The following is a 14,709-nucleotide window of genomic DNA, read 5'->3' as shown; positions in this document are numbered from 1 at the left end:
CTGCTAAAATTAAAGTGACTTTTTAAACAATAAAGTCCAAAGTTACCCCAAGTCCAGTAGGCTAATTGTACAGTAGATATCTAAATTTTTATGATTTATTTTTAGTATTTAAAATTAATGATCTAGGTTCTATATTATTGGCAATTCTAGTCAATCTATTATAATTATCATTATTATGATTATGTAGTCTAGTCTGTATATAGTACCGTAGTTTAAAGACAGTTCAGTCAAGACTAAAAGTAGTAAAAAGAGTCTAGATTCTAGTATATAAAAGTCTAACACTGTGTCCACAGGCACCTTACTTAGCCTACTCCACTATATTTATATATATATATATATAATTAGTCTTAAGTCTTCATTTAATCATTTGAAGTCATTTTTATTAGACTTTAATTAGAGTTAGACACTACCAAAAATAATATTACTACCCATTTTTGAGACTTTACATAACAATTTTAACCCCTCTCAGTCAGTCCCTACTCTAAGTTACTCTAACACTAGACAGTAGTGTAGTTCAAGAATAAACAACAACTTTAGATTATTTCTAGACCTATCTTGTGTATGATGTATATAGTCTAGATCTAGATCTTTATAAATAATCTAAATCAATATAATTCCATTCTTTTTTAGCTCATTGAATATATAAGATCTAGTAATACAGACTACTGACAACTGACCAGTTTGGACTTGAGAAGATCTAATCATGTGCCAGTAGTGGAGATCTAAAATTAAATTTTCAAAAATATATATAGAATATCATCATTTGTGCCAGTCAGAACTGAAAGGAGTGCCATGATAAATATGCTGTTTAGAAGCTGGCATCAATCTTCATGTTTATTTCACCAGCTGCGGTGTCTTTCAAGAGCGCCTAGTGTTGCTTGTCATCTGAAGAACGCTTGTTATAATGTTTCACTTTCTAAGCAAAGTAACAAGTTGTCAGTCTTGTTTCGAAATGTTTCAAACACGTCTAAAAATTTCAAAGACTATAACTTTGACCCCAAACAGGCAACGAGAAGGAGAACTCTACTTTTATTCACCTATTTGTCGGGGTTCATTGGAGCCATGTTGCTAACAGCAATAGGCTTGCGGCATTATGCTAGAATGGCCAGGAGAGCACAGGGAATTGAAGATATCAAGCTAAGACAATATGGTAGAAAGCCACAGTTATTTAGATATAGGGGCTATGTCTTTCCAGATTTTGTTGTAAATGATATTAAAAACAATCTTCATTTTGAAGTCCGAGAGGATGATGTCTGGGTGGTCAGCTTTCCAAAATCAGGTAATTTAGATCTTAGTTATTTAAAGTAAAAAAAAAGACTTCATATCATTTACATTTTGAGATGTTCTTTCTGAATGGAAGATTATTAGATCTACCTCGTAGCCCAAACCTCCAGCAGGTAATGGCTGGGGGGGAGGTTTTAAACCTGGGTCCATCAAGACAATAAATCAAAGCACATACCAAGCAACCATGTGCAGACAATCTTTTTTGTGGTCTTGTAGTGACACTGATGAGCGTAATGCAAACTGCAAGGCAGATTAAATTGCAAACTGCAAGGCAGAATAAATTGCCAGAATGTCACAAAGATTTTTAAACATTTTTAAAAATAAAAGCATTGATAAGCTAGGGATAAGTTGGCTGAGTGGTAAAGTGCTTGACTTCTAAAATGAAGGTTCGAACCTTAGTGAGCACTGGGATTTTTAATTTAAGGATTTTTAGAGGGCCCTGGGTCTATGCAACCCTTATGGGTACCTGACTTTAGTTGGCGAAAGTAAAGGGTTATGGTCATTGAGCTAGCCACATAATGCCCTTGTTAACCATCTGCCATAGAAATAGATGACCTTCACATTATTAAACCTATAGATAACAAGGTCTTAAAGGGGTACTTTGTATTAAAGCTACAGACCAAGGTTTTAAGTTATCAAGGCAACATTCATGTTCAAGTCATTTAAAATTTGCTTACATTTTTTATACTATACAATTAGGGAATAATTTGAAAGTCAAATTTTTTGTGTGCATTTCTTAAGTACATTTGGTTTGGGTTAGAAAATCATCATCTTCCCATGTTAACTCCTTCTTAAATTTTCTCAAGAAAATCATCATCTTCCCATGTTAACTCCTTCTTCAATTTTCTCAGAGTACTTTTCTTAGAGTTAAACTGTGCATTCTTAATTCAGTCTTGAAAACATTCAATTTGTCAGTTTCATGTATTAATTATAAACAATAAACCCACAATGTATTTATGCACGACATATTTGTTTGTTTTACAAGTTTCGGACATTCCTTTGGAAATAAATATTATTATGTCCAAGCCTGAATCTTCTGCAGAATGGCAGGGGATGACAGCGAAACAGAGTTTGCTCTAGGGACTATCAGATAACAGTTCAAAGCTCATATCACTAGGCCAGGCATCCTACCTAATAAGCAGTATTTATCTATGTCTGTCTGTCAATGTAACTCACTTTGAGTAAAATTGCTAGTTATGAGGGAAAGTAAAATTATTTTCATTGTGGTTAAAGAAGGATCAGTTTGGCTGGCACTATGCAGTTTTTGTTTTTCATATAAATTTTAATTCAAGTGTATATTTTGAAAAGATTCTAGACAAGTATATAATTGAAGTGTCTCTCAAAAGTATTTTAAAATTTTCTTTCCCTATTTCTCTAAATTTAAGTGTTTGAAAGTCTGTGGCTGCTTGGTTGTGAGGTATGTGCTCAAGACTGTCATCTAGATGGTCCTAGGTTCAAGCCCTGCAGGCCACAAAATGGTCCTAGGTTCAAGCCCTGCAGGCCACAAACCCTGCAGTCCTGAAGCAGGTAGGAAATAATAATCTTCATTTCAAAAGGGATGTCTTAAAAAAAATACAAGTCACAAGTCAGTGTTCTTAACTTGCAAGCTACTTCCTCGTAATTGCAATTTTATTTTCAGGAACTACGTGGCTACAGGAAATAGTTTATTTAATAAACAATGGTGTGGACATTGAGGATGCGGCTCAGACCAACATTGAGGAAAGGTTTCCTTACTTTGAGTGGATTGTTCCAGGCAAACAAGTTCTAAATAAGATGGAGTCCCCCCGACTTATTAAAACACATTTACCACTTTCCATGTTGCCGAACCAGATGAAAAGCAAGAAACCTAAGGTACTCTATGCAAATGTTTTTTTGTTTTGTTTTTTTTGTTTGGCAAGTTTTGGTTGTCCTTTCAGATTTGAAGATTATAAAATCCTAGCCCAAACCTCCCACAGGAAGACGGGGGATGGTTGCAGGCAGGTTTCGAACTTATGATCATCGAGCTGACAGCTTAGAGCACAGTACCACTTGACTAGGCTACTATTTTATAAAATAAAATGATTAACCCATCTACAGACATGTTTAGAAATATTTAGTAAATAACCACCCAAACTCAAGATGTGCTAATTAACGATAAGAAAAAAAATCTGACTTGGTTATATTTATTTGAGACTTGTATTTGGACAATCATATTTTTTACCATTAGACTTCAAGCAATTAAATATACTGGTACAGAAACTAAAAAACAAAGTTAATAATTATTTTTAAAATGCACTGGTCTTTTTAGGCAATTAAATATTGTAATAACCTTAATAATAATGTTATTCTCTTTAAAACTTTGTAGTTTTACTGGAGAAAAAAATTGTTTCTATTAACTTTATGTCAAAGCTAAAAAATTTACAGGAGGTTTACTTTTGGAATGAAGTCGTCAGTACTGTTAAAATACTGACGAAATTATCTTTTCATTAAAATGAATAGATATATAATCATATAAAAAGTATTACTAGTACTACTACTACTTAATTGTATTACACTGCAAAAGTTAGGTTTTAGTGCATTTTTTCAGAAAAATGTAATAAAATTTAAGAACTAAAATGCTCCAGGCAATGTTTTGGAACTACTGTTTTCATCATTTTGACTATTTCATGAATGCATATTGCAAATTTAGGATGGCTGCCTAGTCTGTGGTATGTGCTTCGGACTGTTGTCTCAATAGCCCCTGGTTTGAACCCTGCCCCTAGCCATCCTGTGGGAGGTTTGGGCTGGGATGTAATAATCTTCAATTCTGAAGAATACAAACTGTGAAAGGTCACATTCTTACCTAAGACCATAATATTAACTTGCTTCCTCGACCCTCAATAAATGACAATTGAGGGGTGCAAAACATACACACACATTCATCAGTTCTCTCTTTTACTTGGAGATGGAAAAGTCTTTGATAAACATTTTAATTACATTCTATTTTTAGCTCATTAGTTTTAGTTACTTGGTTTATGTATATATTTAATAAAAGTTTTGCTATAGAAAATTATCTTTGTGTTAAAAATGGTTTTTAATAGATTTAGAATGACAGTTTTTGAAATACATAATGACATTTTATAATTGTTTACTTTTGCAGATTATCTACATAGCTAGAAATCCCAAGGATACAGTAGTATCATATTATTTCTTTTTGACAAAGTTTGTCATTGATGATCAGTCATTTGTTGGCACATTTGATGATTACTGCCAGCTGTTTGTTGAAGGTTTAGGTAAATTGTGGTCACTTTGTTATGTATTGTTTGTTCATAGCTTGGGTAAATTGGTTGTAGCAGACTTAGGCCGATGCTGTTTAAAGAGGACTTGGGTAAATCTTTGATAGCTAACTTGGGTAGATTGGTTGTAGCAGAATTTGGACCTGTCTTGTTTGAAGAGAAATTAGGTAAATCTTTGATGGCTAACTTTGGTAGATTGTTTGTAGCAGAATTTGGACCTGTCTTGTTTGAAGAGGACTTAGGTAAATCTTTCATAGCTAACTTGGGTACATTGGTTGTAGCAGAGTTTGGACCTGTCTTGTTTGAAAAGGACTTAGGTAAATCTTTGATGGCTAACTAAATTGGTGTAGCAAACAATGGATGGATGCACCCAGATGAGTCGCTGGATTTGTATTTAGCCGCTTTGCAGCAGCACCAGAGTTTAATCTCCAGAGTGCATTCCTAGGCCTTAGATGAAGGATCATGGGTGGCCCACAAATTATGGTCCCTTCCTCGAGCTTAGTGATGTGGTCCAAAGGAACGCTTGGTGTTACATTTGACACCAACTCAGTTGCAAAAGCTGTTGAAGGGAATTTCATAGTTGATACTCCCAACGCCTAAAGGGCTTCACTCCTGATTTTTCCTTGAGGTTGTCTCCTGAAGCCTTATTACCGCAAGGCAGCGGGGGCTTGAAGTCAGAGTACCCCTCTCCTAGATGAATCCCCGTACTAGGCTGACGAGCTCCGTCTGTCCGAAGCTCTCGGTTTTGTGGCCCCAGGTATCTGCCTTCATCCCTTTACATCTTAGTAAAAGCAGTTTTGCCAGGCTTAGTATCTAATCCACCCAAGCAAACCAGGTGCAGGACTTAGTTGTCAGAGGCTATCTGAGACGCATGCCTTTAGGAGTATTTTATTGACAATGGAAGCTTATCCCCATTGAAACGCGCTGGCCTTAACCTTTGAAACCTAATATCTTTACTTATTAAAAGAAATAACATTGGTTAATAACTTAAATGCTTTGTTCACTAGTTCACTATGGCCCCTGGTGGAAGCATGTGAAGGAAGCTTGGGACAGGAAGGATGAAGACAACATCTTGGTACTGTTCTATGAAGACTTACAAGAAGTAAGCTTTTATTATTAGTATACCTTGTGTATCTTTATTATAATATATTATTTATTGTAATGTGTTTTATAGGCGCTGTTTACGTGAATGATCTTTGTATCACCATTATACCTCTTCTGGTATCATTAGAATGTTCATGGCGTATTACTTAAATGTCCTTCTTCACGCTGAACTTGTTGCGTATGTCTACTTGATCTACTGAGTAATATGACCAACTTCAGCCATCAATGAGAATACTTGAAATAATCCACATAATTGTATAACATAATACAATAGAATTTCATTAAACACACAGCTAGCAATACTTCAATGCTGTCTTTCTTCAATTACATGGCGTAGACTGCCTCTGACCATGTGGTCAAAAACCCATAATGCCCTTGTGACCCCTAGATTTCCCAGTGCGAGATCATATTCTCCATAAACCAGCATATCTCGTGATCCACAACCAATAAATGTCGCCAACTATCAAACAACGATGTGACAATTAGACTTCCTTTTATCTTATAAAATACTGATGTTACTTCTAAAAAAAGATTATGTCCTACGTCCTTCTTACTTGTAATGTATTGTACTTACGTGTGGTATTGTTTGCTTTGCATGATGATGACAAAGTGTTAGCTTATCTATTAACTTTCACTTTCACAGCTGCTAAATGGGCTTCAATTAGAGGCACTTAGTTTAAAGAAAAGTTCAACCTTTTATTGGTATGACAATGAGAGAATATTGGTCCAACTTGCAGGCAGTAGCAAGCTAAAAATTGTTTTTGCCACTATTCTTCTCAAACTACTGGATAATGTAATCAACCAACGTAATAAATATTAACAATGACTATAGAACATTTTTAAAAATTGAACATAGGAATTATGCTTAACTGTGTTAAATTTTAAATTAAAACTGAAAGACCTTACCTCTGATGACTAAAATTTCTGACACTCTAAGAAGAATTTTTCACTATTTACTTGGATCATGAAAAAGTGTTTGTGAAGAATTGTGTTGAGGTCTTTGACTCAGCCTAAATATTATTATTAATATTTTTAATGGTAGGTTCTAACAATGCCATTCATATCCTTTTCTGTACATCATACTTTGTTTACTAAATTGAGGCTTGCATTTAATTTGATCAAGTCAAAACGAAAGGAATTTTTACGACATCTGTGGCTGAGTGGCATGAATCACTTCACTTGCCTACCTGGGGAGATAGAGTTTTTTTTTTTTTTTTTTTTCAAAATTGACTCCAGCTGAGTTATGTTTGCTAAAGGCAGCACTTTTTCCAGATACCCTCTTCCCCCCACTTGTCTGTCTGGACCAGAGACAACTGAGCTCTAGGAGTATGGAAGATGTGCTATACAAAAGTAGTTATGTGTAAAACTCTATGCTATAGTTATGCATAGATTTGAATTTTAAAAATTATAAACATGCGACTGAGGCTTACCATTTATAACACAGTGACAGTGATGATTATTACTCTCCATGGTATTATTGTAAACATGTGAAAGAAGGCCTAATTCTCTGTCAAATCATATGTGATTCTCCTTTCAGCTACTAGTGAAATGTAATGATCATTTTTCTTAGAGTGTACATAATAATGTTGTGTATTGCATTATGCTTTCAAACTTTACTTCTGGCTCTCAACAGTGGGTGACTGGTCATTTCATCCCCGGTCACTTCATCCCTGGTCACTTCATCCCCGATCATTTCATCCCCTGTCACTTCATCCCCCGGTCACTTCATCCCCAATTAAATATTTTATATATAAATATGATTATGTAGAATGCTTTTTGACATTTTATGACTTGTTACTAATGCGTTTATAGTGTTTCCTCTTCCACTTTGTTTTCTTAATGAGAAATCTTATATTATATTGTAAATCTGGGTGTGTACTTAGCTATAGCGCTTCTATTGGATGTGGGGGTTGTAATATCATAATATTATCCGGATCGAAGGCCAAGGTTTGGTGGAAGTATTCAAAAATCATTTGAGAGACAGATGTGCGATTAGAATAATTATGATCATGCCGCTGATAACTTATCATCAAAGGCCAAGGTGTGGTGAAAGTACGACCATGTTTCACTTCATTATATTTTTTTCAATCTCTCTTTCTTGAAAATGGGCGCGTCATTTTTAGCCTTGAAATAAGGTTTTATTTTTCTCTGATCTAGGCGGAGTTCACCCATCCTCATAACGCCTGTATAAGTTTTGCTTTAATTTCTTTTAAACATTAACATACTACTTTTTTGTCATGTAAATAAAAAATGAATGCATTAAATATTGCTCATTTCATGATTTTTAAAATTACAATTTGTTAGATAAAAATGATCAGATGATGAAAATATCAGGGGGTGAAATGACTGGGGATGAAGTGACCAGGGGATGAAATGACCGGGGATGAAATGACCGGGAACTCAACAGTGAGCTCATCTCTTTGAGACTCTTGGATTTCCTTCTTAACCAGTTTATGTGTGTGTCCCTTTAGGATGTTCATAGAGTGGTGAGAGATATTGCCAACTTTCTCAACAAGCCTCTGACAGAGACTCAGGTTGAAGCCATTGCTAGACACTGCAGTTTTGACACCATGAAGAACAACAAGGCGGCTAACTACGACTGGTTGAAGGATGTTGGTATGGCCAAACAGGAAGAGTCGTTTCTAAGAAAAGGTGAAGTCTAATTTTTATCGCTGCTTCCAAGAAAATTGTTTCTTCAAACCTATCAAAGTTTTGTTGATTAAAGTTTCCAACTTTTAAATTTAATTGATGTCACTGTAAACAAGATTCTTGAGGGGTCTTGGTAACAACAACAACAAAAAAGCCAACACAACTTTAATCAATAATACTTTGATAAGTTTGAAGAATCACCTAAAGCTTGACAGTAAATATAAAGTTACCCTTTCTGAAATTGCAAAATATATAGGATAGATGATGTATCGGCCATCTGTTTCTTTGGCCAATGGTTAACAAGGGTGTTATTTGTCCAGCACAACTACCATCTCTACTTTACCCAACTATTGTCATTTGGTTGGACTCAGGGGCATCCTAAAGGTAATAAATTCCAGTCTTCACAGAGATTTGAGCCCAATACTCCTGTGTTTGAAAGCCAAGCACTTAACACTCCTCCTGAAAGCATGTCGCATAAAATGAAAAATGTGACTCATTTTGATATCTTTCTCATATTGTAAATACATTATAAAGGCATCCTGGGGCCTTAGTTTTATTTTGACCTTTTTTTTTTTAAACCTATGTCCCTTGTCTTGTAAATGCCCTTGCCTTATTGACAACTGAATTTGATATTAAACTGTAGGCTTGTATGTAGGAAACCTAAATTATAATCAGTGCTTAGTTTGGAGTTAAGTTAGCAAGTAGATAAAAATCATCGTCTGATATAGTAGGATTGTAGTTATTAATTAGGATATCTCCTTATATTATTGTTACTGTAAAATGACACTGTTACTTTCATGTTACTGTTTCCCTCAGGTCAAGTGGGTGACTGGAGAAATCATTTGAAGCCAGAGATTTCTGATCAATTAGATGAAATGGTAGCAAGCCACCTTGAAGGAGTTCCTATCAGAGACACGTTAACATCTGAGGACTCTACTAGCTGAGACGTTTGATTGCTTTGGTGTGTACAGTTAATCTATCCAACAGATCTTGACTTGAGACTACTGTATCAAGGAACCAACTCAGTGACTGCTGTTTGTATGACGCGTAGGACGTAATCATCATCTTTTTTGAAGTAACGTCTGTATTATATAAGATAAGATAAGAAAATCATATTTAAATAACTTCACAAAATGAAGAACAAAAAGAAGTAAAGGCCAATTTGTTTGACAAGGTGAAAGGATCTTAGCAGAATAAGTTTCATAGGGGAATACTCCAAGAGTTTATTTATATTTTTCAACACTTGACTATTGATTGATCTGCACTTTTACGGGTAGTTTAGTGGGCCTGCCTAACAACCAGTTGTTTGGTTGGTGATGATTTCATTGCTAATAAAATTGAATCCATACCTAAAGAGAAGTCATTGCCTATGTTAACCTTAGCAACCTATGTTTTTAGTTGGATGTGATTCTACTTGTTTTATTATTTTGTAAGATTGATGTACTAGATTAAACTCATTACAAAAAAATATTTAAAAAATGAAGTCTTTTTCCCTTTATTTCATCATACTTAATGCAAGTGTCTTTCAAAATAAATGTGGTATTGATTTTTTGTTGAAAACCTCTTCTTAGTGACTGAGTTACTGCTGTTTTTTTTTTAGATTGACATTTTTTTTTAATATAGGTAGGAATCACTAGGATTAAATTTGTTGTTAATTTTGTTTGATTCAAACTCATGGCTTTTGTTATTTTATTGTTTTGATAATCTCATGGTCTCCCCCCCCCCCCCCCCCTACCTTCCAAAAAGAAAAATCCTTGGATAGGTTAACCAAGTTTAATAATAATAATCTTTATTATCCGTAAGGAAATTTGTCTCACAATTTGTGCATTACAGAAAACAAAACAATTTAGAAAACCAAAATATACATTCACACCAGACTCACTCATAATTTACATGTGAAAACTTTATATCAGAGTTTCTATTTAATGATTTGATTGCTAGAGTTTTTGTGTCTGTTTGTCTTTGCTATGGGTGTCTTGTATCTCTTTTGTATTGGTTGATTTGATTTTGATTTTAGGCACATCGGCACAATTTAGGCCATGTCATGCCTGCTTTTGTATTGGTAAAATCACAAAATCCTGACCCAGAGAGTAATTTTTTTATTTCTTTTTTTTTTTATGGATGTTTGTCCCAAACAACTGACCAAATGGGGTTTGTTCTTTACCAGCAGCATTTAGGATTCTATGAAGTTTTTAAATGTTCAGATTGCCATACCAGGCAGTGATATTAAAACTTACAGTATGGCAGATGTGAGGGGGATAAAACATAGCGAAGGCCGTTTCGCTATCTATGTTATCTGTCCATGTAATTGTTTACTAGATTAATCTTTCTTCTATGTCTTCTCTACATAGTGTCTTTTTTAAGTAAGCTTCAGGCCAGAGGGAATTGTTAGCCTTAGTTGGATACCCACCTAGAAGGAGAACTCTAAATTAAAATCTCTGCCACCTTGCAGCTATAACCAAACATGGGAAAGACTGAGTTAACCTTGATGAAAAATCAGGAGTTGACGGCGCCTCAGGCAGCTTGCAGCACTAGTCTTTGTATGTTGATGGGCACATCGTTTCCGGGAACAGCTAATGTCCAGGCTTTCATTTACTTGAGATGATCCAGTTGTTTCATGACTAAAAGAGGTCATCAAATGTTTGCATAAATGAGCAAGAATATTTAACTCAATTGCCTATTGGATAAAGTGTCACCATGTTTGAGATCAATTATTTTAGACAGTGAAAAGTGAATTTACTTTTTTACTTTCTGAATCCAATCATTGGAATGCTTATATAAACCATTTTTTAGAACATGGGAGATAACTCAAACTAATATAAGTTTATATATTCGATAAGATATAAAGTTTCGTCTTGTTTAAGATAGGTGCAAATGTTATGAACCAGGTACGTTTCTCTTGGTTTCAAAAGTTAATTAATCATATTTTATTTTAAAACTAATAATTTAACTATTCTATTCAAAGTCGTATCCCATGAATCATCGCACACTTCAGAATTATGAAATTGCTATAATATCAGCCAGACCTCAATGTGTCCACAAGGGAAAGTTTTCTCTTTTCAAAGGAGCTGGAACAAACAAACATCTATCAACTTCTATATTATAGCCCTATATCTAGGATTTAAAAAATTTGTTACAAGAATTTTCACAAAATTCAAATTTTTTTTTGCTAAAAAATTTTCATTCAATAGATTTAAAAACAAACTGCCTTTTGAATAAAATTTACAGGGATACTCTTGGTACTTAATTGTAAAAAAAGACTTAAATAGCTGATTGCACTTACATCGAACCCCCTCATCTCTACATACAATAACATAAGATTTACAATCTGATTTCAAACAAAAGATTTACATGCTTGTACAATAAAAATGATATATGCCAAGCTGTGAAGTGGCAGGTATTACTCCAGACTCTACCCAAGAATTCTCTCTTGAAAAATCTTCATAACAGGACCTGGCAAACATATTAAGTAGGTACAGTGTCTGGTACTAGCTGTCTACAATACTTCACTTCTAGAAAAAAAAAGGATTTTTTAAGACGCAGAAAGCCCTAATTAAAAAAAAAACAATAATAATCATTCATCTTAGTGCGTTCTTTTGAAACTATCATCTTTGTTCTTTTGACACATTCATTTAATTCATCTTTGTTCTTCTGGCACATTCATCTTTGTTCTTTTGACACATTCATTTATAACATCTTTGTTCTTTTGACACATTCATCTTTGTTCTTTTGACACATTCATTTATAACATCTTTGTTCTTTTGACACATTCATTTATAACATCTTTGTTCTTTTAACACACTTATTTATAACATCTTTGTTCTTTTGACACATTCATTTATAACATCTTTGTTCTTTTGACACATTCATTTATAACATCTTTGTTCCTTTGACACAATCATTTATAACATCTTTGTTCTTTTAACACATTCATTTATAACATCTTTGTTCTTTTGACACATTCATTTATAACATCTTTGTTCTTTTAACACATTCATTTATAACATCTTTGTTCTTTTAACACATTCATTTATAACATCTTTGTTCTTTTGACACATTCATTTATAACATCTTTGTTCTTTTGACACATTCTTTTATAACATCTTTGTTCCTTTGACACATTCATTTATAACATCTTTGTTCTTTTGACACATTCATTTATAACATCTTTGTTCTTTTGACACATTCATTTATAACATCTTTGTTCCTTCGACACATTCATTTATAACATCTTTGTTCTTTTGACACATTCATTTATAACATCTTTGTTCTTTTGACACATTCATTTATAACACAAAAGTCAAAACATTGAGGCAGTAGCCTAAAGGTACCAAAACATTTGAAAATAACAAAAATGTTTTGTTTGTTTTTTACTTTTTTTTTTATTTAAATAGTAAATATCTTTTTAAAACAATATTCCCAAAGATTAAATAAAAGTCAACATACTTTATAATCAGTACATGAATATTGCATAGCATTATAAGTTAAGTCTCCCGCGCTCAAGATTTGAAGCAAAAAGAGTGGCCAGGGCGATAGAGTGCCGAACTAACAAAAAGCTCAGAGAAGAAGAAGGCCTATATCTGCAACTGACCAAACCTACCCATGCCACGTATGCGGCTGGCTTTTTGAAGCGAGGATTGGACTTTACAGTCATCCTCCAGTCCATAGGAAATGAGAAATGTGCTCATCTTCAACAACGAAGGAAGATATATATATATATATACACAAGTTAAATTATGTACAAAGCTTTACAGATATGTATTTAGTGTACACCTAGATTGTACATCCATTGATTGAATTATTTCCCCCCCCCCACACACACACAAACTCACCCTATTACCAATTCTCCCAGATTTTTTTTTTTCACTCATGGTACCTGTATACAAGAGTTAAAAATAGGTACCTTGAAAGACAACTTTTGACAGTAAGTCATGTCTTAAAGTAGGCCTATAATCAAACCAGCTGAGGTTAAATCTTTTCACGTGTTGAAGAGTTCCTCCTTTTTGTCAGCCAGAGTGTGACTTATACAAGTATATAAGGGACACTTTAATTTTCCAAATATTGATAGCCATTCAAGTACGTTTCAACAGGCTAGGACTGCCATAGGATACATGAGAAAGGGTTGAAATCCTGCGATAGGTGCATATTTTGCCAGGTTCTCTTTGCCGACACTGTGGTGATTCAGAGGAGTCGGTGGTGCACATCTTGCAAGAGTGTCCACAGCTTCTTGATGTATCTGTGAGGTCATTAGGACTGCATGGGAGTGATAAAGCACTAAACCACAAAGCAGATTTCTTTACCAGGGTACTCAAGAGGTCTTCTTCATCATCATCATCAAACTCCATTTGAGTGAGGGCTTGAGAGTCTCAAATCCTCTCTAGCAAAAGCCCTGGACAGAAACCCTGCTGTCTTGCGTTAGTGCATAAATGTCGCCATACCGGTTCGAGATCAAGAGGTCTAGACCTCCCTGTTTCGTTACTAAGTTCATCTCAGATACCCATTAGTTCAAAGACTTGGCTACTTCCTCCCTGTTTTGTCACTAAGTTCATCTCAGATACCCATTAGTTCAAAGACTTGGCTACTTCTTTCAGCCTCAGCGTTCACCTTGCATAAGCATATAGGGGTTTTGAAACCATTAGCAAAGAATACAGTTTTAATTTTACTTGGAAGCTGATGTTACTCTTCTAGATTTTCCTCAGTGTACTCATGACGGGCAATATCAAGCTTCAATGGGTTTAGAAGTTGTTCCAAGCAAAATGAGAAGCAAAGAGTTAAACATTTGATAAACTCATCTTTCACAAATAGCCCACATCTATGATGCTAAAGCCCATGGAGGACACTGGCCCGCTTCAACTCAGCTTCCCATTAAATTTTCGCCGAGTTTTTTCATCAACTCAGCTTCCCATTAAATTTTCGCCGAGTTTTTTCATCTCCATGTTGGAACTTCCTCTATATTAGCCTTTTTATTGGTGGTCTACCTTTGAATTGTCTGCCTTAGTCTTTGCAATTATACTACTTTCACCCCATCTGTTCTCTTGCATTCTTTCAAGATGACCTACTCAATACTGTCTACTCTTTTGTTTTGCTCCCTAAAAGTATTACAATGTAATTGGATAAATGAATAATAGAAAAATATTACAATGTAATTGGATAAATAAATAATAGAAAAATATTACAATGTAATTGGATAAATAAATGATAGAAAAAATTTAATGCAAATTGACAATGAACTCCACAAATTTGAAATACTGTGAGGGTAATTGTTTCCTTAATTTTATCCAGAGTTGGAATCACAAATTTTCACCAATATTATACCATTTGCTGCGACATTTTCCAAAGTTGATGAATCACTAAGGACATGGCCATTGTAGTACCATCGTTGCTCACTGGGCGAATTTTTTATCTACAGGGGAAAAAA

At 34.4% G+C, this 14,709-nt stretch overlaps 1 protein-coding gene across 2 annotated transcripts; it reads left to right on the top strand.

The window, feature by feature from the left end:
- Positions 1-581: 581 nt before the first annotated feature.
- Positions 582-9,775, top strand: LOC106061110 (sulfotransferase 1C1-like). 2 transcript variants are annotated; one of them, XM_056033903.1, is made up of 7 exons: positions 1,150-1,279; positions 2,670-2,811; positions 2,924-3,135; positions 4,403-4,535; positions 5,546-5,640; positions 8,114-8,294; positions 9,108-9,775. In XM_056033903.1, exons 2-7 carry the CDS (start codon positions 2,727-2,729, stop codon positions 9,233-9,235), a joined length of 834 nt encoding a protein of 277 aa, XP_055889878.1. In that variant the 5' UTR covers positions 1,150-1,279; positions 2,670-2,726; the 3' UTR covers positions 9,236-9,775. The 2 variants fall into 2 exon arrangements, with proteins under 2 accessions (XP_055889876.1, XP_055889878.1); XM_056033901.1 differs by lacking the exon at positions 2,670-2,811 and having other exon boundaries at positions 582-1,279.
- The last annotated feature ends 4,934 nt before the right edge of the window (positions 9,776-14,709 follow it).

Source organism: Biomphalaria glabrata, chromosome 6 (assembly GCF_947242115.1).
Source record: "Biomphalaria glabrata chromosome 6, xgBioGlab47.1, whole genome shotgun sequence".
NCBI lineage: Eukaryota > Metazoa > Mollusca > Gastropoda > Planorbidae > Biomphalaria > Biomphalaria glabrata.
The sequence above is the reverse complement of the archived record's forward strand: the minus strand, read 5'-3'. Positions and strand labels throughout refer to the sequence as shown.